We start from the raw sequence: 25,059 nt of genomic DNA, 5'->3' as shown, positions 1-25,059 counted from the left end.
GAAGAGTATTCAAATGAGTTCCAAAAGTGCAGTCTTAAATGTTTTTCTCCACAGAGGTAATCAACTACAATAAAGGAGATTTAGAATAAGTGAACTACTTCTCTGGGCAGAAAGCAACCTTAAAGAATATTCACCAACTGGAAGACTTCAATAGTAAAAACAAGTTGCCATAAAAGGTTGCAGAATCTGGGCTTTTAAAATGTTGATGAAATTGGTTAGCTGTCCCTTTTTCCTAGACTGTATCTTTATTATGAAATCTTGTTGAAGGTAGGAGGCGAAATGGAATGATGAAAGAAAGGCCACTGAGCTCCAACCCTCTGCAGTCCTAAGATGTGGCAGGCCTTGTTCTGGGGTGACTGGATGTGGTCCTGCTTAGGGCAGGGATGGTAAATTACCCTAAGACCTAGGGATGTTTCCGAAAGGGAAAAGAATTCACAAAATTATAGGGAAACGTTCTGTCTGCTATTTCTTTCTTTCAGAATGATTTCTTCTATCCCCAGGGTATAGTTTTTCAATCTGGCATCTTTGGGCCCTGGGGCTTACCATTCTCAGTGATGGACAAAAGGCACATGAGGCGAAGGCTTTCTATCGGTGACACCTGAAGAAAGAGTCAGGGAGAATTCAAGTTTCATAAGGCACGTTCTTCTCTTCTCTTCCTCTTGCTGGAGGCTGACCCCACCTCTAAACACCATTCCCAGCATCCCCCGCCTCCTGCTCACCTGCCGGTCTATGTGTTCTTCAATGTAGCTGGTGCTCTCCCGGATGCTGAAGCCCTCCAGCAGCGCTGTGAATAATCAGAGGAGAGCCTGTTACTGGGAGCAGCTCAGCTCTTGCCATCTATGCTAACAGGTGCCTGTCTCCCCATCTCTTCCTCCATCCTTGGGGTGGGTTAAGGGACCCCCAGGACTTCTGGCATGAACCAGCATTCCACACAGCCAGCCTCAGCTGGAAAGAGCCAGAGAGCATCTTTTCAGGGTGGGATGGGGCTGGGAGCCAGGGAAGCAGAAGCGTGAGAAGTAACGGAGCAAGGCTATTACCATGCTCAGTCTTGATGAGCTCCTGGAAGTCCTGCTTGGTTTTCTTCTTCATGATGGATTCACAGGCCCCAATATCTGAAGACAGGATGAAAAGGGAGCTGACATAGTCCTGGTTTTAGAAGGATATCTTTTTATTATCCAGAAGAGTAAAAACCTCCTAAAGCAAAATGCAGAAGCACTTCTTCCCATTTTAGACCAAATAAGATTATTATTTGGCAGACAAGAGGATCTCCTCTCCAGAGGCAATGCTCCTCTGTAGCATTCCCCTCACCCTCCCCTTAAGCTGAAACTTACGGAGACTCAACAGGCGGTGCTCCTGTTTCAGTCCCTTGAGCTCCTGGGACACAAAGTTCTTCATCTGCTTGATGTCCATGCCCCTCCGGCGCTATGGGGAAGTCCCCACAAGGTCAGCCTCTCCCTGCCCTCAGACAGGAGAAACCACTACACTCCCTCAGTTGCCACCCATCCAAGAGAAAGACAGGGAGCCTGCCGTAGATCAGAAGGGGAGCCGAAGGGCAGCAGCCTTGCGAAACCAATGAGGAAACAAAACAGAGGAGCCCAGGCTTGGAGCCTCACATCATACTGGGCCTGCAAGTTCCGGGCCTTCTGGCTCAAAAAGCCAAAGACATTGGAGAAGTGCTCATTACGAATCTCATTAAACACCTGTGAGGAGAACAAGACAGGAACAACTTACTACATAGAACCATAACTTGTGCCTTCCTACCTCATTAGTGTAATGATAGCGCAGGAGGAGTGCTCAGACTTATTCTAGCAAAAGTACAAAGAACGCTGAGCTGGTATCAATAAGTCTATGTCAAATACCTGCTACGTTCTCTGGGATATGCTCTTCACTGATGGGGCATCCCTCTCTCCCGTGGACTCAGCCTCCCCTCCCAGCCTCATGGGAGCAGTGGCCCTGGGGAAATCCACTGCCAGCTCCCACACCCTCACCTTGTCCTCAGCATTGAGTAACACCTTCAGGCTCTTGTCAGAGGATGTGACTTCTGGGCCAAAGTCGACACTCCCTTTGAGAGCAGAGGGGACAGCTATGAGGATCTCCAATGAGTCCTTCCTTCTCCAATGCCTTCCTGACCTTCTGTTAAAGGTCCCCCAAACTATTCGGAAGCCAGCAGCAGTTCACTCAGAGTCTGCGTCTCTCCCACAAGCCCTGCCCTCCTGCAGGAGGCCCAGGAGGACCACCTCCATCTTGCAAGATGCCACTTACCACACTTGATGCGGAAGGTGTCATCCACCAGACCCTCATAAACCACCTGGGAGCAAAGTGCCGTCACGAAGTCCATGTCTGAAACCAAGATCTCCGACCATGAGGGTCCTCCCTGATGCAGCCTTCTACCCAATTTGCTCAGTATTAGCTCAAGTGCCTTCCACAGGCCCAAGTGCCCATGCTCCAATTAAGGCTGGCATTCACAGCCCCAACTTGAGGATCCTAACTGTGCCACCCTGTTTTCCATATTCCCATGTCTTCTAGGGTCCAAAGACGAGAGGAGTGCTGAGCATAATGTACCTCTGTCCAAGAGAAAGACATGTCCAATTTCTGGCCTTCGGCCCTTGGTTTCACCATCCTCCTCCTCCTCCAGTTTCCTCCACAATTCATGTGACATCTGCCAGGGCCCAAGATGTTCTCGATCTTGTATCCAGGTCCCTACTGCAGCCCCACACCTTTAGAAGCCAACCCCTTTCCATATGACACTTCTCCTTGACCCCATGAGGGGAGCTGATTATTAACAATATTACCTCTTCTACTCCCATCTGTTCCTATCCCTCCCTGCCCCTCCCCATACCAATGAAGGAGTATCTCCACCCCCACAGATCAAGAGATTTAGGAATGCTACCCAGGAGGTCCTGGCTTTTGCCTTTCTGTTAGCCACACAAATTCTCCTCTCTGAGGAACTATTCTAGGGCAATAAAAGGAGAGTAGAGAATATACCTCATATCACAGATGCCCATGGACAATCCTTGGTGGGTCAAGAACAGGTGAAATAGGGGCTATCGGGACAACAGTACTGCTAGTGCTCACCTTGGCACATCTGCCAATTCCATAGCAGTTAGGAAAGGGTCCATAGAGTGTGCTGAGAAGGTGCAAGGCCTGTGCCACAGTGTTAATCCAACGCTGATCTCCTTCCTGCAGGGACCATATGGGGCACAAAGATATGGATCAACCCGACAGATCCATCTGGAAAGTGGCTAGCCCTAGAAGCCCTAGAGCAGGAAGGCAGGGTCTGGGGAATGCTTGAAAGTTCATTTTGATTGGCCCCAAAGGAAGCCCCATGGACATCAATCAGTAGCACTCGAGCTCCAAATCACCATCACTCATAATAAATTATTTGAGTTGGATGAAGGTTACATCTATGTCTAGCCCAGTGGACCCCATGTTTGTCCCCACCCATCGATGCCAAGACCAAGGGCCCCACATTTACCAGGAAGTAGTCCCTGAAAAATTCTGGTAGTTCCATGCTCAACAGATCTACATCAAGAGGCAGCAAAGAGAAGGCCCATTCGTCACAGCTCACATCTGTGGGTACAGAGAGCATCAGCCTCCCTGCAGAAGGCACTTAGTTCCACGTTAAGAGGGAAGGTCCACCATAGTCATGCAAAAATTTCCTTGTGCCTGCCACATGCCGGGTACAGTACTAAGCACTGGATACTCAATGATGAATGACATAGTCTGTGCCCTGAAGGAGCTCACAGTCTGGTAACGAAAGGAGACCTGTATACGACAGCTTGTAATACAGTGTGATAAGGGGTGTGTTTCCATTAGAGGGCTGACCAAAAGTGCTGAGGAAACATTCATTCATTATCAGACAAATATTGACTGAAGCTGCACATAGGCAGGCACTAGGCGAAGCAATGGGGAGACAGTAGTGAACAAAACAGACACACTCCCAACCTTCCGGAGCTTACAGTCTAGTAGGAGAGACGTGCACCAGACAAATTTAATTATAGTTGTGCTCCAAAGAAGTAAAACAGCTGTCCATGAGCACAAATATTTCAGGGATCACCCTCAACCAGGGGTATGAGAAAAGACTTCCCTAAAGAAGTGATATTTAGGCTTAGATTTATTTATTTATTTTTTGGTGAGGTAGATTGGCCCTGAGCTAACATCCATGCCCATCCTCTGCTATTTTGTATGTGGGATGCCGCCACAGTATGGCTTGACGAGCGGTGCGTAGGTCCACACCCAGGATCTGAACCTGCAAACCCTGGGCCGCCAAAGCGGAGCACGCAAACAACCACTATGCCACCGGGCCGGCCCCCTAGGCTTAAAATTTGAGTAAGATTTGGGTAGGCAAAAAGTTGCAGGGTAGAGAATATTCTAGGCAACAGGAAAAGCATGGGCAAGGTAACCAAGGCTGGAAGGTAGTGAGTTAGGAGAAAGGAGAGGCACGTGATGAGGCTAAGGGGCCAGATTGTGAAGGCACAGGGGGCCATCTCAAGGATTCTGGGCTTTATACTGAGCCACTGCAGGACTTGCAGCAGGGAGTCCTGTGATTGAGTTTGTGTTGCACGGTGAATGGAGTGAGGAAAACACAGAAGAGGGAAGGCACGATTTTTCCTTGCTGGTGTCTTGGAAGGTAAGACTAGAGCAGTTGGTGATTTCCAACTATAAGTCCCCTTCCCACTATCCCGCTAGTGCTCTAACTGGGCGTCCCACTCCCATTCCCTTCTCAGGAACCTCTCTTCCCACTAGGCCAACAGGACTGAGACAAGGAAAAGGAGGAGATGGGGCAGGGGGAGCAACAATTATTTCCTTCTTCTATATGTTCTCCCCCTTTCCACTCACATTCATCTCCTCTCACCTCCATAAATTCCTTCTTCCTCAAGCACCATCTCACATGCATAAAACTGAAAGAGAAAAGGAAGCTGATTGTAACTACCTTCCCCTCTATTCTTTCCATTTCTCTAGAGTTTCTCTACGGTCACTGAGGAGGACAATACTTAGTGAATCCAGTGAAAAAGACAAGAGACTCTAGACTGTTAGATCTAGAAAGGAACACTGGAATCATCTAGCCCAACACTGCTTCTCTTTCATCCATTTAATTTATTTATTAAGTTAATTGCTTTTTTCTCCCTGAGAGAGTGGAAGAGCTTTACAAAGGAGAAGGTATTCAGCTGTCACTGCAGGTGAGTCCTGCAGGCAGAGATGGGAGGAGGGGCATGACAGTGCTATAGAAGTAGTGGAGGAGGAGCATGTGGGAGGTAAAGAGCAGGGGTGTGGAGAGAGGGGTTTCTGGTTAGATGTCCATGGGACCTCTGGAGACACTGAGGGAGGTCTGGAGATACAGCCTTGGGGTCAGCGGCACACACGCTGTATTTAAAGTGGGTGGTTTGTCTAAGAGAAAAGAACACAGAAGGAGAAGAGAGCTAAGGACAGGACTCTAGGGAACATCAAAATTAAAGGGACACACAGTGTGAGACCTGGCAGAAAAGACTGAGAAATGATACACAGAGAGGCGGGAATAGGAGAAAACAGCAGCTCTAAGAGCAGGGAAGGTCAGAGTTTCAAAGAATGGGCAATGGTGTCAAATGCCAGAGAAGTTAAGTAGGATGAGCATGAAACAGACATTCCTGGATTTGACAACAGAGGTCTTAGGGGACTAGATTAAAAGATGAAGGTGGAAGGGAGAAAGCAGAAACAGTGGCAGTAGATAATTCTTCACAGAAGTCTGGCCATGAAAGAAGGGAGATCCCCTGATTGAAGCGATGAAACGGGGAGAATTGTTTAGAAGGGTTAGACATGTTGAAGACAAGAGAAAGAGTCTACCTGATGAAGCAAGAGTAGAGAAGGAATGCAAGGATAGTGCCAAGAACAAGGGTGAATCGGCTATCTCAGATGAGGCAAGGTCAGCGTCTCTTCCTCCTTCGAGACAAGTGGGGAAAGGATGAAATATTTGGAGGTAATGAGGAAGAAAGCTGAGCACATCCCATTGGATAATGATGATGACAATAATAATAGTGGATGTACATTAAGCATTTAACAGGTGCTAGGCACTGTTCTTAGTGTTTTACAAGGATTACTTGTCTTAATCCTCGTAATATCTCTATGAGGTTAACTCTATGAGGAAGATTAATGCTATGTGCTTATTTTACTGTTACAAAGAAGAGTCTGACTCATCCCTCACTCATTTCTGCCAGTAAAACTGAAATCTATAGGCCTACTTTTTTTTTTTTTTTTTTGGTGAGGAAGATTAGCCCTGAGCTAACATCTGTTGCCAATCCTCCTTCCTTGCTGAGGAAGACTGGCCCTAGGCTAACATCGTGCCTATCTTCCTCCACTTTATACGCGGGATGCCTGCCACAGCACGGCTTGATTAATGGCGTGCAGGTCCACGCCCAGGATCCAAACCTGTGAACCCTGGGCACCAAAGTGGAGCGTGCAAACTTAACCACTACACCACTGGGCTGGCCCCTCTACAGGCCTACTTTTAATTTTTAATGCCAACTAATGGAATTCTAGAGCCCAGTTTGAAAACTGCCAATCTTCCCAATTAACAAAGGGAGTCTCAGGAAGAGATAGTGATTTTCTCTTCCCTACCGCTACTGAGGGAGAGATCTTCCTATGATATAAAATTAAGGTCAAAGAATTTTATTAGATAGGGTGTTAAACGGAGAAAATTCATAAAAATAACAATTTTGGTTTTCTGTGTAATACAGAAGCTTATTTGAAACTGTTACCAACTTGTTCTATTCCCTGTTTAAACAAATCTGTCCTTGGAAGGGGTAATTTGAAAAAAAGGCTAAAAACTCTAAAAACTAGAAATTCTTGCCATAGCTCCTTTAATAACATTCAAAAGTAACCTGTGCTGAAACTAATAGGATATTGTATGTCAATTATACTTGAATAAAAAATAAAAGTAACATATAATTCTGATTGGTTGTCTTACTCGATAATTTCTTGTCCTAGTAATAATGTTATACTTGATATATTTGTATTCCTAAAAAGGATAAATGGCTGTAAGACTGTGCTATCAATCTTCAAATGATCTTCAAAGGAAGGTCACTGGCTCTTTCCTTTTATTCCTTTTACATGATGAGAAAACAACATAAGCCTATGATTCCACTAGATTTCTTAACAGAGTCTGAAAGTCATCTCATTTAAATTAAAAGAGATAAGTACTATTATCAACTTCATTTGACAGATGACAAAATTGAGACACAGAACAATTAAGTAACTTACCAAGATCACACAGGTAATAAGTGCTAAAGCAAGGATTCACATCCAGACAGTTTGACATCAGCGTCTTTAGTTTTAGCTACTGCTTCTATTTTCTCTAGAATTTTCTTAGAAAAATTGAAAAAGAATAAACCCCTGTCCTTTCAACTTTAATTTCTGCCTGCTCTCAGTGTGGCATGCACTACTTGGTATAGCTTTACAGGCCGACAGCTGGCAATGTCAAGGCCTGGTACGTTGTTCCCTCCAATCAGTGAGACTGCAGATGCACCTCGCTGACGTGGAGGGGAGAGAGGAGCTGGGTATAATCAAGAAATGAATACTATACAGATCACGGAATACTTACTGCAATTACTGAGGTAAACAAGGAAGAGACCTAGCCTGGCTATGCTAATTCACCATGTGACCATGGGCTTCAATTCCCACATTTGCTCAAAGCTGAGGTGGAGTAAAATGGTCTCTAAGGTTCCTTTCCTGTGTAAGAAAAGGCTCTTCCAAGGAATGCTGGTATGGTTCTAGTAACTCAGGGGCAGCCTAGCCACATGCCTTGGATAAGCCTGGGAGGTGATGATTTATTGTACTTATTATTAAAGAGATATAGGGATAAAGTCACTGAAAAGCCATAATATCGTGCACCATTACTATATAGCAATTAGTGTTAGAAGGGACATATAGCAAGTTCTACTTCAAAAGTGTGAATCTTTTCATTTAAAGAAATCTATGTAGACGCTACCTCTCACAATTCTACAATCTTTATTCGGGGCAGTTTGATGACCAACCCTCTGTGAAACAATCAGAGCTACACTAACGAAAAGACAGTGAAGGGTATTTTGTTCAGTTATATACAATTTGCTTTGAGGGAGATACAAATGTTGACTCCTTACCCCTCCCTAGTCCTCAATCCTGTTCTACCTTATCCCACTCCCTCCAGAATCCAAACTCACCTTCTGAGGGCTGAAGATCACTTTGTATTTTCGAGTTCGGCCAGCCAATTTGTCAGCATTGACAAGATCTACAGACAGAAGGAATGCAACCCAGAAAGGCCCAGTCCATTTGTTAGACTAGAAGCAAGGAAGCAGATATCCCCTACAAGTGGCATGGCCAACTCCAACAATTCTTTTCTTATTAATGAGTCCTTAGGGCCAAGACCCTTAGACCTTGCCCACCCTTTCCCAGGGCTTAGTTACAGGCAGTACCATGGCATACTCACTGGCAATGTATCGCATATTCTTGATGCGTGGTCTGACCAAGAAGCACAATCTGTGGGAGAGAAGGGGGAAAAAAAACAACTCAGTAAAGAAAAATCATGAAGTTGGTGATAGCAGCTTAGAAGAAACTGAAACAATACCAACTCTTTCCCCATTTGCCCTTCTTGACAGGCCTACTGTTCTCATCCTAGCCAAAGCTATGCCAGCTCTCTTGGCCTACCACATACTGATCACAGAAGACTCCCCTAGATACAACAGGTGTACTGTGGTGAGCTGGGGGCACTTATCGGCCCTATGGTGGACCCAGAGTCCCTGCTCTCAAGTAATTTATAATCTATTGGGCAAAATAAGATGCACATATGTATGGAGTATATTAACAGTCAAGTGCCAAAAAAAAATACAAGAAATAGTAATATAAAATAATGTTTTTCATCCATTCACAAGCCTGCAGTCTACGATTGATGGCTGAAGAGTGAGGAAAGCATGGAGATCTGTGAAGGCATTTAAGCAGCGAAACCCAATCACAAGGAGCATGAAACCTCCTCAACTCAGAGTGTATACCAACAGAAATAAATTTAAATAAATTGATATAATATTTTTAAAGAAAAAAATGTTTTTCAAATTGGGGTCCATGGATGTATTCTTCATATATCCAGGAGAATTTGTTCCTCTAAGGCAGGGTGTACAATACTTAAGTTTGAGAAATATTAAAACAAAACAACACAAAAAACCCCACCAGACAACAGGCAGTATAGACTGTGTGCCAAGGGAATAGGACAAATACTAAACACCATGGAAATCCAGAGGAGGAGGGAATCACCCTGGACGGGAATGGCAACAGAGAGCTTCACGGAGAAGGTGGGCCAGGGCTCTGGAGACTGCGTAGTTTTTACACGGGGAGCGAGGACAGAAGAGAATCTCAGGCAGAGTGAATGGAGTGGCCAAAGGGGCGAAGGCACACGCAGATAGTTGGGAAGTGCATGGAGCTGCATGTCAAGTAGAGGCTTGAGGGGCCGGTCCCTTGGCGTAGCGGTTAAGTGCGTGCGCTCCAATGCTGGCGGCCGGGGTTCAGATCCTGGGTGCGCACCAATGCACTGCTTGTCAGGCCATGCTGTGGTGGCGTCCCATTTAAAGTAGAGGAAGATAGGCACAGATGTTAGCCCAGGGCCAGTCTTCCTCAGCAAAAAGAGGAGGATTGGCATGTTAGCTCAGGGCTGATCTTCCTCACAAAAAAAAAAAATGTAGAGGCTTGAGGGGACACGTGAGAGACCAGTCTGGAAAGAGCCTCCCTGGAGAGAGCCTGGGAATCTATGATGAGTGGTTTGGACTTTACCAGTAAGTAATGGGAAAGCCTGAAAGTTATTGAGAAGACCATGATGAAAATATTTTTGAAAGATTAATCAATCTGGTTAGAGATGGTAGACTGGGTTAGAGAGAGAAGAAGCCAAAGGAGGAAGAAGCTGCAGAAAGGGAGACCCATGAAGAAGCTAAAGCATAAAGTAGGCATGAATCTGAAGGTGCAGGCAGGTGAACCATATCACAAACATGGTGCCAGATCTCAGCCAAGGACAGAGCAAAGGCAAATGTACGGGGACCTTCTCCAGCTTGGAGCCGAGCTGGACTCTCCCAGACACTCACTGTTCACTGGAGCTGAGGGCTGGCTTGTTCTCCACCTTGTACAGCTTGTCTACTTCGTGTTGCTATAGAGAAAATCCAACAAGACAATGGACATAAGAGTGCTTGGAAACCACAAAGCATGATACAAAGACAGGGGACTTCTAGAAGGGCTCCTATTTATGCTAATTCTAGGAATCAAATTGCCTCCCTGACAACCACCCCACTGAACCTTCCTCAAACTGTCAATAGAAAAACCAAAAGTAAAACAATTCAAAAACAATACAAACAAGAGCATCAGTCCCCCTTTGTCCACCTGATTCAGCGATCCTATATTTACCCTATAAGGATAGTCACTCTTTAGTAATTTGTATTGTTCATCAAAAGAAAAACTGCTTAATGAGGAAAGAGGGGCCTGCATCCACCTGGGAAAAGGGGTATATACCTTTAGGATGGAGACATTGGCAATTCGATCCAAAGGGCTCATGAGATCCGCCTCAATGAACAAGTCCTTTTTTCCTGGAAGCTGAAGGAGACACAGTATCTTGGGTCACTCATAGGTCACACAAACTCCCTCGGCTGAGAGCTCATCCAGCCATTCGTTTAATAGAAGCACAGCTTCTGAGCTGGAGTATATGTTTACTATGTCCTTCTATTAGGCTGTGATGTGCTCAGGTGATGGAAACTCCAGATGCTAGACATAACCAACCCCAGCACCTTATTCATTGTCTATATCCACAGTTGACATTTCTCTATATATTCACCTATTTTGTCTTCTTCTCATTTTCCGTAACAGTGGAAAGATATTTCACCATCTTTCTAAGGTTAAGTCCTTGTCACTCGACTCTTCTACTCTCCTGTGACCTTGTTCTGCACACTGCTCCTCTTCTCCACTGCCTCCTCTACTCTGTCTCCCAATAACCCTGATCTCCTGCTGAACCAAACCAAACCAAACCCCACCTTGCATTCCTGCAACCCCTCAACTAACTGCCAAATATCTTTTTAAGTAGCATTTTTCTTCTAATTACAAAAATAACCTATGTTCAATGCAGAAAAGCTAGCCCAGGACAGTCCTCACACACCCACCCACTCTCCTACCCCAAATCTCTGTCATCTGATTCCTGCATCACCACTCCTAACGCTGCTCTCTCATCTGTCCAGAGGAAGGAGAGGTCACACTGAGTGGCAGAGAGGGGGAAGTCATTGAAAGTTTCCTCTCAACTAGGCCTTGACACATGGCTAGGGTGTTGGCAGTGACGTATTAAGATGGCAATCCAGCAAAGGCCAGGGAAAGAGAACAGGCTGAATGGTAAGGACAGAACAAGTAATTCAGTTTGGCTAATGCATAAGGTTTATATAGGGCAGTGGTTCTCAACCAGGGATGATTTTGCCCCACAGGGGACATCTGGCAAAATCTGGAGCCATTTTTGGTTGTCTGACTTGGGCAGAGGATGTTACCGGCATCTAGTAGGTAGAGGTTAGGGATGCTGCTAAACATCCTACAATGCACAGGACAGACCCACAACAAAGAATTATCCAGCCCAAAATGTCAATAGAACCAAGGTTGAGAAATCTTGCTGTAGAGGAATGGTGGGAAATAAGACAGAAACCAGTGACTAGAAATGGAGCATGAAGGCCCCAAATGCCAGGTTAGGGAGTTTGGAGTTGATCTTCTATGGAAAAAGGAAAAACAGAAAGCTTGTGTGCACTGAAGCATCCAATCAGCTGGGAATTTTAGTTAGGTAAATCTGGGAACTGTGGGTAAAACAGATTGGAGACATGAGAAACTGGAGGCAAGGAGTCCACTTATGTGGTTAATGCAACAGTCCAAGCAGCCCAAGCATGTGGCAACTAAATGAGGACCTGATTTAGGCTGGTGGTGCTCTGAACAAAAATAGGTTATTTAAGAGATACATGGAAATATGTAACAGAATTTTTTAGTTTATTTTGCCGAGGAAGATTTGCTGTGAGCTAACATCTGTGCCAATCTTCCTCTATTCTGTATGTGAGTTGCCACCACAGCATGGCTGACAAGCGGTGTAGGTCCATGCCCAGGATCCGAACGTGGGCTGCTGAAGCAGAGCATGCCAAACTTAATCAATAGGCCAAGGGGCTGGCCCCAGAATTTTTAAAATACTTGAAAGAAATTAACAGTATTAACAGTGCTTGTATCTGATGGTAAGATTATAAATGATTTTTTTCTTTACACTTTCCTTTATCTTCTATATTTTCTATAACATGTATTATTTTATAATCACTATTTAAAAAGTCAGGTGTAATGAAATATCCATAGGATGCAGCAACTGGCTCAGTAAGTATGAGGGGAGAAAGGAGATTCAAAGATGATTCTGAGGTTTCAAGTGTGAATAGCAGTGACCATTAACAAGAATTAAGTCAAAAGAAGTTAGTTTGAAGAGGATATTATTGCATGGAAATCCACTTTGTCCATATTGAGTCACCCTTGTGGGAAGCTTTTCTTCACCTACACTTCATTTATAAGTTTCTATCCTTGGTCTCATTTACTCTTTTTCATGTGATTCTCACATGAACTAGTGGCTTTAACTAGCATCTCTCTTCAGTTCCTCAGACATTTGTTGAGTGTCTCTTATGTGCAAACCATTGTGCTACCACTATGAGGCATATAAAAGAGAAACAAAATATAGTCCCAGATCTCCTGAGGTTCTCTGAGGTTCTCCCAAGTCCCCATCTTCATCCCAGCTGCAGCTCTACATTTCTATCTGCTGGATGTTACAGCAGTATTTCCTACCAGTATCTTAATTTCACCCTATCAAAACCCAAACTAATCAACTTCCCCCACCAAACCCGTTGCTCTTTCTAATTCTTTCTTCAATGTTTATGCAACAAATATTTATTAAGCACATGCTACATGCCCGACTCTAAGCTAGGTACTCACTGGGTACCTAGCTTAGTTTGTTCAGTGTTGAACAAAACAGACATGCTCCTTGTCCCCAAGGACCTTCCAATCTATTGGGGAAGATGGACGTGAAACAAATAACTATACATGTAATCCACTACGATTATAGTAACAGCATTATTTTTCCATTAACCTAAGTCAAAATTTCAAACTCAGCTTTGCTTCTCTCTCAACCTTCACAACCAATCAATAAGTCTTTGAGTCTTCTTTCACCATGACTTAAAAATCCATCACTTCCCTTCATTCCCACTGCCACTAATTTTGTGTGGGCCTTTCTTAGTTCAGTCTGATCTATGGCCTCCTAACTGGCCTTTTTTATGTGTGTGTGAGGAAGATCAGCTCTGAGCTAACATCCAATGCCAATCCTCCTCTTTTTTTTTTGCCGAGGAAGACTGGCCCTGGGCTAACATCTGTGCCCATCTTCCTCCACTTTATATGGGACGCCGCCACAGCATGGCTTCACAAGTGGTGCGTCAGTGCGCGCCCAGGATCCGAACCTGTGAACCCCAGGCCACCAAAGCAGAGTGCGTGCACTGAAGAGCTACACCACCAGGCCGGCCCCCTAACTGGCCTTCTTATCACCCATTTCCCCACTCCACACATGGCTATTAGAATCATCTTCAAGTACTGCGAGTATTGCTCCATGCGACAAACGGGAAAAAATCTTCAGTGGCTGCCTAATGCCTACTGTGTAACTTCTGATCGCTCTCGTCCCTGAACATGCCTTTCCCTTCCCTATTCCTCAACTTTGCTCCTATCAGTCCATCTGCCTGGAACACACTCTCCCATCTCTAAGGAAAATATGCTTTTTTTTTTTTTGTGAGGAAGATCAGCCCTGAGCTAACATCCATGCTAATCCTCCTCTTTTTGCTGAGGAAGACCAGCTCTGAGTTAACATCTATTGCCAATCCTCCTCCTTTTTTTTCTTCTCCCCCAAAGCCCCAGCAGACAGTTGTATGTCATAGTTGCATATCCTTCTAGTTGCTGTATGTGGGACGCGGCCTCAGCATAGCGGGAGAAGCGGTGCCTCTGTGCGCGCCGGGGATCCGAACCCGGGCCGCCAGTAGTGGAGCACGCGCACTTAACCGCTGAGCCACGGGGGCCGGCCCAGAAAAATATTCTTCTTCTTCACACTCCAGCTCCTTGAAACTCCTAAATAACTCTAGCCAGAAATGATGGCTTATTCTGAATGATTCAGGCACCCTAGCTGTCACTCATTTACCACATGATACCCGGTGTGGGAATTTGTGTTCCACACAGCTACTAATGGAGTGTAAGATCCATAATGACAAAGACGTCCTAAGCATCTTTCCATCCCCAGTGATGGCTGGCACTAGTGGTGTTTCCCTTCCCTGTATGAAAAAAAGTGATTTCCACTAGCTCTCAGGCCAGGTCCCAAGCAGCTCTTACTGCCCTCTGATTTTCCTCCCTGAGTGCTGCTTTTTGGACCTGCTGCAGAAGCTCCAAGGACACCACCAAGGGCCAGGAATAAGATCAAGACGTCTCCGCAAAGAAGAACTATGCGTCCAGTGATTGTTGAACTGCTGATGCACTAAAGGCCCCAGGCATGGCGGGCACTGACCTGCTCTAGCAGATAGATGAGCTGGTCTCGGGCCAGCCTCTTGAGCATGGAGAAGTCAGGCAGCTCCGGGGCGTCCGGCCGATGGGGAAAAGCCATGGCAGCGGTCCCCTGAGCCGCGGGGTGGAAGAAGGGGGACGCTCCTTGCTCTGAGAAGGCCGGCAGCAGCGCTGGGTCAGCGCAGGGTGGCTCTCCTGCAGGCCTGGGCACTGACTTCCAAAGAGCCCCCGAAGAGGCCCTCGGTCCTCAGCTACACTCGAGGAATGAAGGGCCACCTCCCGGCCAGAGAGCCGCAGCCTTGAGCGGCCCTCGCCTCAGGCCTGCAGCCACCGTGTCCAGACCCGCCCCTCCCTGTGCCACTCTGCCGGTCAGCAGGATTCTGGTCTACACCCGCAGACTGCGCAGCCTGAGGGAAAACCCCGCCCCCTGCCAGACAGAGAAGCGACTTCCTAGACCTCCCGGAAGGCCCGTTCACTCGCCCAGCGCTCAGCATACCGGGAAGGGGACGGCGTCCCGGAAGGGACGTTTGAAACCGGGAGGCAACGCGTCAACGTTCCAGTCTCGTTGCTGGCCACAGGCGGTGTTCTTTGGATGAAAGAATTATACCTTAAACTAATTTTAAGCGAACACCGAATTCTCCTAGCTCACTCAAGGGAGAATTGGGCACTTGCTCGATTTTCAGAACTTCGTAAAATGAGCGAAAGCAACTCGGAGTCCGGAGGGCACTGATCACTGGGAATCTTGGCTGTCGATCAAATCCGCTCCACACATTTAGCTGCGAGCTAGGAGCGTTCTGGCTTCCCAGCTGCGGGAGGCGAGACGCGTAGAGATGGGCGGCGGGGGGAGAGCCTAGGGGAGAGAGGGGGTAGGGAGGGGCGGTAAATGGTGAGAGGAGAGAAGAGGAACGTGGAAGAAGCCAATGGAAGCTAAGACGCGCCCGCTGTGACCTTTGGATACCGGAGTTTTGACTCATTAATGCCCTTTGTGGGAAAATGGATAAATAAACTATGGCACATTCATACAATAAAAACTGAATAAGTGGAAGAATCCAGACAAGAGAGTGGCATCTGTGTGGTGCCATTTATATAAGGTTCTAGAATAGGAAAAACTAATCCATGGTGAAAACATTTCAGAAAAGTGATTGACTTTGGGGATGAGAATTGACTGGGAAGAGAAATTAGGAAATTTTCAGGGGTGATGGTATTGATCTATATCTACCTTGTTTAAAAAAAAAAGCTTATGAGAGACATTATAATGAATAGATCCAGCTGACAAAAGCTGAACTCACTAATCAATCATAATGATACCAAGCAAGGGCTTGATCTGCCCACTGCAAGATAAGAGGCCAAGCAGGCGTGGTGGACAAAGAACTTTAATAAGCAATAAACTAGCATATCGGAAGATGGTGGACTATCGTTCTAAAAAACCCATCTTAAAGGGAACTGATTTGGAAATGCGAATCATAAAGCGAACGGGAGTGGGGAGGAGGCTCAGAAATGTCACGTCATGGATGACCACAGATCATCTGACGCCTCTCCATAGTGGATCTGCTGAATGAAACATTCCTGAGGAATTTAAGAAAACCTCACTTCTTTCCTTATCTGGGACAGAAGGAACAGTTTGGGCAGAGGACATAAATTTTCTGCTAACAAGCTATTCTTTCTACCCATCACAGATTAGCTTGTCTACATACAGTTCTAAGCATTTTTCCAAAGCATATTGTGAGAATGAGATGGGGAGGGGAGCATGTGGCCTTGGGGGCTGAAGTTCTAAGAGTCCTCTGTGCAGGGGCAGTTGTCTTTTCTATTTCTTCATGGGCCACCTGTGCAAATTCGGGGGGATTCTATGTGTTGCATGTGATGGATCTTTAGTTTATGACGTGTAAAGTTTACAGTCAGTCATTTTAGCTTCTCAACGTTCCTGCGTGCTGCTTAGTCAGGCAGAAGGCTGTCAGCAAGCTACTCTCTCTTATCAGCAGTCCTCCTGCTGTTCTGGGAGGCAAGCTCAGAAAGTTTGGTTACTTTGTTTCCCACATTAACCTTGTGGGTGCAGGCACAGTTTCATTCTAATCTGGGGAGATTTGAACTCCATCCTCGGTTTCAGTAACATCACATCTTCATTTCCTGGTGAGATGCATAGGAAGTACAGAGCATCATCCATTGCCAAAAATTGAACCCGATCAAGCCTCAAGATCTAACCACCCGTTCATAGGAAATATAGAGGGTAGTAGGAACATGATAAAAGACCTCATAAGGGTGAAATCAACCAAATCCAAAATGCAGGAAATTATATGGGTCAAATAACCTGTCAAACAGCGAGGAGAGTAAAGTTGAAGGGGAAACCACTTTGGAATAAAAGAGACTTCTGGGACAAAACACAATGCAGTGTTGCAATGTGTGGAGCTTGTTTGGATCCTAATTCAAAGAAATCAACTGTAAAAGTCACTTATGAAACAATCAGAATACTATCAGAATATTAGCTGATATTAAGGAATTGCTAAAACTTTTAAGGTATAGTAATGGATTATGTCTATGTTAAAAAGGAGTCCTTATCTCTTTGAGATACATACTTAAGTACTTACAGATGAAATAATATGTTGTTCGGGATTTGCTTTAAAATAAGCCAGGGGGAGATGTGAGGAAGTATGCAGAATAATGAAAAAAGATTGGCCATTTGTTAAATGTTGAAGTTGGGTGATGAGTACACAGGGGCTCATTGCATTACAATATTCTATTTTCATATGTTTGAAAAATTCTATAATACAAGATTAAGCAAAAACAAACTTTGTGCTCCCATTGGCTTTCAAGAGCTCATCTGGTATTTTATACTGAGCTTTTTTCCCCCACTCTCCCTTAGTTAGATCAAATCTGCAGAGAGGTGGAGGCTGCCCTGAGCAAATGAATGACACATATTCCCTCCAGGGCTCAGGGACTTAAGTCCCTTCTGTTGTACAGTTTGCCAGCCTCTCGGGCTTGGCCCCAAAGTTGCTGAGGTGCTCATTCCACCCACAGCCACTTTCTCTCTACTTGGGGCAGAGCCTTGTTATCTGTTGCCTCCTCCACCAGATGCTGCACCTGTGCCCTAAAGTGCAGCTCCAATTCATGCAGTGTGGTGTCCAAGTCCTTCATCATGTCCTGAAACAGGACTGCCTGGGGATAGGGCACTACGGAGTCCTATGACCCCCAGACCAAAGGAACACAGGCTAAATGAGTCCCCCATCCCCCTTTCCAGCCTCCCACCTTGGTCTGGGTGGGCAGAGCAGTTTCCTGAAACACCTCGATGTCGGTGGGTTAGGACCCAAGACACACTGATAGGATAGAGCAGGAACAGGTCAACCTGGAGGAAGCTTAGGCCTTGTTGTTGGCTGAGGTCTGGATGGGTAGGCTGGCAAAGGTAAAAGGCAGGGCTTTCTGCCATTGCGGACTGGCTGACTCGTATGAGGTTCCCCAACATTTCTTCACTCATGCAACCAAAACTGAAATCTACTTTGGCAGCTGGAACTACAGCAATGAATAGACAGGTCTCTTGCCCTCATGGGATCTACATTCTAATGGGTGCAAAATAGGAGATGACAACAATACAGTAGTAATATATTTCAAATACTGGGGAAAATTAAACAGGGTGTGGTGATAGTGGGAACATGAAGGGAGCTGCTTTAGATAGATCAGGTGATTAGAGAAGGCCTAAGAAAATATTTGATCTGAGACCTGAATGACAAGGAGCTAGCCACATGAAAATCTGGGGACAAAGAATTAGTAAATGCAAAAGCCTTAGACTAGCATTTCCATGATAAAAAGGTTTAAGCTGAGTGAGCAATAGGATGGTAGAGCATGAGGTAAATGGAAAACATATCCAAGTTTGTAACAGCTTCTAGTTTCCCATAGACCACTGGGGAAAGAGCATGGTCAAATGATTTGCAGGAGTTAGAAATGCAAATTTAAATAGTCAAATAGCATCTTGCACCTCTTATACAACTAAAAGGTTCTAAAGCCAAATTACCAAATTTTTTTAAATCATAAAAGTACTGATTAGCTTTTACTATAAACTACATGATAGTGACAGAGCAGTGAGAACAAGGGCCTTATCTGCCCACTTCTGTATTACCAGAATCTGGATTCCCTTTTTTTTTTTTTAAAGATTTTATTTATTTATTTTCCCCCCAGAGCCCCAGTAGATTGTTGCATGTCATTGCTGCACATCCTTCTACTTGCTGTATGTGGGATGCGGCCTCAGCATGGCCGGAGAAGTGGTGCATCGGTGCGTACCCGGCATCCAAACCCGGGCCGCCAGCAGCGGAGCGCACGCACTTAACCACTAAGCCACAGGGCCAGCCCTGGATTCCCTAACTTTGATTGGCATGTGAGGGCCTTGCCATTTATACTGAACAAATACTCAATTTAACAGTAACCAATGATACTGTAAATTGCTACTGACATCTGAAATAGCAACAAGACTCATGAACAGACTGTCAATGACAGGGCTGGAATATCAATGTTTTCATTAAACATCCTGCATATATTTAAATTCTGAATAATCAATTTTTGCTGGTAAATTGTTAAAATGCTCAATTCCTGGAATTTTAGAAGCCTTGGATTAAGGGTCACACCTGGGTCCAAGTCCCAGTGCTGTCACTCACTAGCAGCCCTGTGGCCTTGACCATATCCAGAAACTTTTGAGACTGTCTCCTTATTTGTAAAAGGGACCTATTATCTGTTCTTACCTATATTACAACACCCTTGTAAAACTATAAAATAAGATACTATTTAAGCTTTTGAAAGTGGCTGGAGATTATGTTGAGGGCCCTAAAGCCTTTGCCTGCTTTTTTTTTTGGTCAAACCTCCACACCCCAATCTCTTTTCAGAACCCTAGCAACTAACAGAAAAAGAAGCAGCTTTACACCAGGTGATAAAGGCCTAACGTCCAGTTTCTAGCTGTCAAAATCCGCCACTGAGCAGGGTGATCTGCAGAGCCCTTTGTTGGGGATTCCTCTGGCCCCATCTCTCTCCCAATGTTTAATAAGGGATCCTTTGCCTCTTCCCTTCCCTCACTCTCCAGGTTCACAGGTAAACCCTCTAACCCCAGAGAGCACCAATCAACAGAGATTGCTACATTTAACTTTATTTTGCACATAATGAAAACAATCAACTGACTTAAGCAGTTCCAGAACCGTTAGTGTTCGTTAATCAAAAAGTATACGAGATCAGAAGGCAAACTTTTCATTTCCTCCCAACATACATTGCGAGTATCACAGCAACTCCTCACAACACATGCAACATGGGCTGGTTTCAAACTACAGAGAGCCCAGGCAAGAAGGGTGAGTACTGAAGATCCATATGGGTCAGACAGGAGCTGCTCCAGGAAACTAGAACCTACCCAGCTCATCATTCACCCTGTCTCCGTACACATCTGCCCTGTGAAGTTCACTGCCCTTTGTCAGATTCAAATCCAAACAGTTCTTTCCTCCCACATTCCAGGCTCATCATTTTCTCCTATTCCAAGGTGGATAATCCATACAGAAATCCAGGCAGCTCCGAGCATACTTGCCCCGCTGTTTCACGTGGCATCTCCACAAGCCAGGCTCCAGCTAAATTCTGTACAAGAAGTTCCCATTGTTGTCAAAGAACTCTCGCCCCCTCTGCACTACTTTGCTGCTGAAGTTCTGGTCACTGGGCTCCCCTGCCTTCAATTCTTCCAGCTTCTTGTCACTTAGCAATCCATCACTGTCAGTTCCTCTGGTGCCCTCACAATCACTGGTGGAGCACTTCTGCAGCTCCCTCCAATGACCTAGGGCTGCCGCAACAGGCACAAAGCTCTCCTCCTTCAGGACCTGGATTCCTTTATTCCTTCCCTTCTGTCTCCTTGGTGTATTTGTACTGTGACTGTTCAATTCTGTGAACAAAGCTGTGCTGTGACCCTGGCCTTTGGATGAGGCTTCATCCCTTGGAGTCAGCAAAGAGCCTGACACAGAGTGGCCTGCAGAAAGCAGCTTCAAAGTCTCCCCAGAGCTGGGGAGCTGCCGGAGCGAGTGGGCAAGCCCAGCTTTCTTAAGAACTTTTCGATCCTGCTTCAGTTTCTGCTCCAACGTGGGTACAAACTTGCTTTTTAAAACCCTTCGGATCACATCAGTGCTGACATCAAAACCTTCAGCCAATCTGGGAACTGACCAGGACTCTGCAAATTCCTTATGTAAATACCTATGGGAAAAAGGAGCAGGTTTTCAAGTTTTGAAGAAGTCTATCAGAATAGCTAACTGATAATACTAGTGATAAATATGTGAAAAGAACAAGGCTTAGAAAAACTGCAAACATAGTCTCTATCTTGTGCCACTAAATGGCCGTGTCCCATTCCTGTGTGCCGACAGCAACACCCAGCCACTCTTAGGTCACATCAGCTGAACTCTTATTTCACATCAGCTGAACTCTTCCCACTGCACACCATGCCGCAGTTAGATCCTGGGGATGCATGAAGACTGCGCTTCCCCTCAAAGAACATACAATCTGGTGATGAAAACAGATACTTTAACATACTATAACATTGTGACAAGTCTCAAAGCAGAGGATGCTGTGAGAGCACCCAGGAGGGAGACCCAGGGACAGGCTATCACAACACTTGCGGCATGGCCCAGGAACTGTTCAGGAAGTCCACACTAGAGCTGGTCTGAAAGGATGGAAAGGAGTAATAAGCTGGCAGAGAGGGGAGAGGAAGAAGAGATCAAAGGTACTGACCGCAGAGTGAGCAGCACGTGCAATGCAGAAGCACATCACCTTTGTGGGGAACAGCTCAACTTGTCTGACAGCGAAGGCAGGAGCAAGATCATGTCATGCTTAGGGTTCTGCAGTTTATCCCAAAGCAACAGCAAACCAAGGAAGGATTTTAAGCAGTGGAATGTCATGAGCAAATTTTCATTTTGAAGTTCAATTCAGTGGTAGTTTTCAGTGGCAAGACTAGAGGTGGAAAGATAGGGCAAGAGGCTGTCACAGTAATCCAGGCAGTCTGAACTGAGTGGCAATGAGAGCAGAGGAGGTAACAGATTTGAAAAATATTTTAGGAAAGCCTAATGGTAGATCTTGGTAAGAGACTAAATATTAGGGGAAGAAGTAGGCCAAGATTCAGGATTTTAGCTTGGTGACTGTTGGGACCATTCAGGGTTATAGCAAAAATAGGAGCAGAATCAAGTTGTCAAGGAACAAGGATGAATTCTATTTTGTCCACGTTGAGTTTGAAGAACCTGTGTGACATCCAAACAGAGATGTCTAGAGCACAGCTGAATACAGAGTTCAGAAGAAAAACATGGACTGGAGATGACAGATCTGGAAGTCATAAGCCAACAGCACAGGTGGTTAAAGCCATGCAAGTGACTGGCATTAGGCAGGGAAATATGCAGTGAGAGAAAATGACGAAGGCCACAACTCTGAAAAACAGCAATTCTTGAGGCCAGCCCGGTGGCGCAAGTGGTTAAGTGTGCACACTCTGCTGCGGCGGCCCGGGGTTCTCCAGTTCGGATCCCGGGTGCGCACCAACGCACTGCTTGTAGAGCCATGCTGTGGCGGCGTCCTACATAAGGTAGAGGAGGATGGGCACGGATGTTAGCTCAGGGCCAATCTTCCTCAGCAAAAAGAGGAGGGTTGGCATCAGATGTTAGCTCAGTGCTAATCTTCCTCACACACACAAAAAAAACAGCAATACTTAAGATACAGAAAGAAGAAGGGGGGTCCAGGAAGAAAATTGAGAAAAGCGGTCCTAGAAATACAAGTGAGTGGTATCCTGGGTCAAGGGAGAAGAGAATTTCAAGGAAGCAGACTACAAGGGGTCAAATGCTGCAGAAATGTTAGGAAGGCTCAAGAGTAGAGTGTCAGTTATGCCTAGCACTGGGGAAGTCACTGATGGATTTGTGGAGAACAGTTTCACTGTAGTGATCAAACAAACAAACAAACGAGGGTAAGCAGCCGAGGAGCCAGCTGGGAACAAAGGGATGAAGGAGACCCTTAAGTTGACAGATGTAGGTCCCTGAGGAATTAGGTAGGGATTTGACCTAGAGCACACAGACAACTGGTCCTAGACAAGTGAAGGGGAAGGGAAGCTACCACTTCCCCTGAGATGTAAATAGAGTATAAGATTGAGAATGGAAGGTAAAGAGGAAGACCAAGAAGTTTTAGAGGGTTCTTACCTAATGGCCTGTTTTTTCTTTGAAGTGAAAGGATATTTACTAACCACAAAAGGAGAGGTGACAGCTAGCAAGCTAGAAGGTTTGAAAAAGCTGTTGTTCAAGACAGGAGAGGAAGCTGACACGAGACAGGTGCTACAGGCTCACAAAATCTTCTTGATCAGCTCGATCAGCTCTACAGAATCCCCATTATTCTAGTTCTCAACTCCAGAGTCACTCTGACGGGAAGGGAAAATGGTACATAACCTCTGGAGGGCTATTTAGCAATATTTATCAAAATACAAATCCATTTGCCCTTGGACCCAGCAACACTACTTCTGGGAATGCATACAACCAATACACCTGGCAGGGCCAGCCCCGTGGCTTAGCGGTTAAGTGCGCGCGCTGCGCTGCTGGCGGCCTGGGTTCAGATCCCGGGCGCGCACTGACGCACCACTTCTCTGGCCATGCTGAGGCCGCGTCCCACATACAGCAACTAGAAGGATGTACAGCTATGACATACAACTATCTACTGGGGCTTTGGGGGAAAAAAGTAAATAAAAAAACAAAACAAAACAAATACACCTGGCAGATATGTGGAATGATATTTGTTGGGGGGCCGGCCTGGTGGTGTAGTGGTTAAGTGCACACGCTCCACTGAGGCGGCCCAGGGTTCACAGGTTCAGATCCTGGGCATGGACCAACGCACCGCTTGTCAAGCCATGCGGTGGCAGCATTCCAACTAGAAGGATGTACAACTACAACATACAACTATCTACTGGGGCCTTGGGGAGAAAAAAGAAAAAAAGGAGGAAGATTGGCAACAGATGTTAGCTCAGAGCCAGTCTTCCTAAAAAAATAATGAAATAAAAATAAAAGTAAATAGAGCATTATTTGTGATAGCAAGTGAGGGGAAACAACCCAAGTACTCATCATAAAAGACTGGTTAAATAAACTAGGATTTACTATGATTTCTATAAAAAAGAATGAGAAGCTTTCCCTTTTGAAGTGGAAAGATCTATAGAATACATTAAGTGAAACAAATGTAGAACAATATTTATAGTATTCTACTGTTTGTGATTAAGGAGGTGAAAATAAAAATCTATATTCGTATTTGCTCCTTTTTGCATAAGGAAACCTGGGAAAAGGCACAAAAAAGTATTAAAAATAGTACCTATAGGAGACTGGCTGGGATTAATACTTCTCAATTTGTATACCACCTTATACTGTTCTAATTTTGAGCCATATGTAATGTATTATCTATTCAAAACAAAAAACAAAATTTTAAAAAGGATCACTTTCAGATTTTCTAAGATATTGATCCTCTCTTCAGAAAAATGTACATAACCATGGAAGCCCCCATCCCTGGACCTTAGGTTAAGAGTATCATGATCTACTATTTAGGGGCTAAATGTCTGATGCCTGCAATTTACTATTGTAAAATTTCAGCAAAAATGAGCCAACTGTGTCATAATGCTAAAAACTATTAAATCTAGATGATGGGCTTATACAAGTTCGCTATATTATTCTACTTTTCTTTCAAAAATCTTAAGCGATAAAAAGTAAAAGAAAATATAAAAGCAATATTCTAGGTCCCACTATCCACGTCTCATCACAGCAGACCCAAACCACCGTGAGTCTTACCGGATCTGCTCCATGGCTTCCCACGTCAGGGTCCTGGGCGGGGCACCCGGCGCCTCCATTTGCCTCCGAATTTTCTGGAACCGGGCGGCTTTTTTCTGTCGTTTCAGGGTGCTGGAGGAGAAAACCAACAGCAGAAGCCATGCGTGGAAGCCAGATGGGTGGTTGAGGAGCCTCGGGCTAAATCATGGAGCGCACAGCCCCCTTCTCTTTGACCTGCTCTGTACACCGCCCCAGGAGCCTAACACCTAGAACAACAGCCCGTAGACATGCTGAACTCTCTAAACGGGGGACGCAACACGTCACTGGTGAAGGGACCCGTGATCCCAAGGGAGCTGAACACCTGCCCTGCGCCCCTGACCAGGGCTAAGAAACAAAGGCCGCGGCAGGTGCGGCGGCGGGACGCCCGGCGCCAAGGGGGCGCGGCCTGGAGCGCCGGAGAGCGAAGCCCTGCTTCAGGCCGAGGGCCCGGGAGGGAGCCGGTACCTCTCCACTTCCTGTAGCTCCCGCTCCTCCGGCTCCCAGTCGGAATCGGGGTCCGGCTCGCGGCCGACAGAGCCCGGGCCCGCCACCCCCCGGGTCGCGAACCCACAGCGAGCGACGGCAGCACGGATACGCCCGCCCAGCAACAAGCCCAGAGTCATGGTCATGTCGACAAACAACCCTCAAACGCCCGACATGCGGCCACACCGGAAGCCGGAGGGCGGGGCCG

At 45.8% G+C, this 25,059-nt stretch overlaps 2 protein-coding genes across 2 annotated transcripts in view; both read right to left on the bottom strand.

The window, feature by feature from the left end:
* VPS33B (VPS33B late endosome and lysosome associated) overlaps positions 1-24,411 on the bottom strand; it is a 28,943-nt gene extending 4,532 nt beyond the window's left edge. Inside the window, exons 1-17 of the mRNA XM_058542478.1 lie at positions 24,351-24,411; positions 14,567-15,412; positions 10,495-10,575; positions 10,074-10,135; positions 8,438-8,487; positions 8,172-8,239; positions 4,856-4,901; positions 3,476-3,570; positions 3,076-3,180; positions 2,563-2,659; positions 2,263-2,340; positions 1,989-2,062; positions 1,614-1,700; positions 1,332-1,422; positions 1,038-1,112; positions 720-784; positions 544-598 (exon numbers count right to left, since the gene is read on the bottom strand). Coding sequence (XP_058398461.1) covers positions 544-598; positions 720-784; positions 1,038-1,112; positions 1,332-1,422; positions 1,614-1,700; positions 1,989-2,062; positions 2,263-2,340; positions 2,563-2,659; positions 3,076-3,180; positions 3,476-3,570; positions 4,856-4,901; positions 8,172-8,239; positions 8,438-8,487; positions 10,074-10,135; positions 10,495-10,575; positions 14,567-14,662 — 1,225 coding nt within the window. The 5' untranslated portion in view covers positions 14,663-15,412; positions 24,351-24,411. The remainder of the gene's footprint in view (positions 1-543; positions 599-719; positions 785-1,037; positions 1,113-1,331; positions 1,423-1,613; positions 1,701-1,988; positions 2,063-2,262; positions 2,341-2,562; positions 2,660-3,075; positions 3,181-3,475; positions 3,571-4,855; positions 4,902-8,171; positions 8,240-8,437; positions 8,488-10,073; positions 10,136-10,494; positions 10,576-14,566; positions 15,413-24,350) is intronic.
* On the bottom strand, positions 19,664-25,042 carry NGRN (neugrin, neurite outgrowth associated). Its single transcript, XM_058542486.1, has 3 exons — positions 24,834-25,042; positions 24,351-24,461; positions 19,664-20,757 (listed from the first exon to the last, which is right to left on the bottom strand). Exons 1-3 carry the CDS (start codon positions 24,995-24,997, stop codon positions 20,148-20,150), a joined length of 885 nt encoding a protein of 294 aa, XP_058398469.1. The 5' UTR covers positions 24,998-25,042; the 3' UTR covers positions 19,664-20,147.
* Positions 25,043-25,059: the final 17 nt, after the last annotated feature.

The sequence above is a fragment of the Diceros bicornis genome, chromosome 5 (assembly GCF_020826845.1).
Source record: "Diceros bicornis minor isolate mBicDic1 chromosome 5, mDicBic1.mat.cur, whole genome shotgun sequence".
Classification (NCBI taxonomy): Eukaryota; Metazoa; Chordata; class Mammalia; order Perissodactyla; family Rhinocerotidae; genus Diceros; species Diceros bicornis.
The sequence above is the reverse complement of the archived record's forward strand: the minus strand, read 5'-3'. Positions and strand labels throughout refer to the sequence as shown.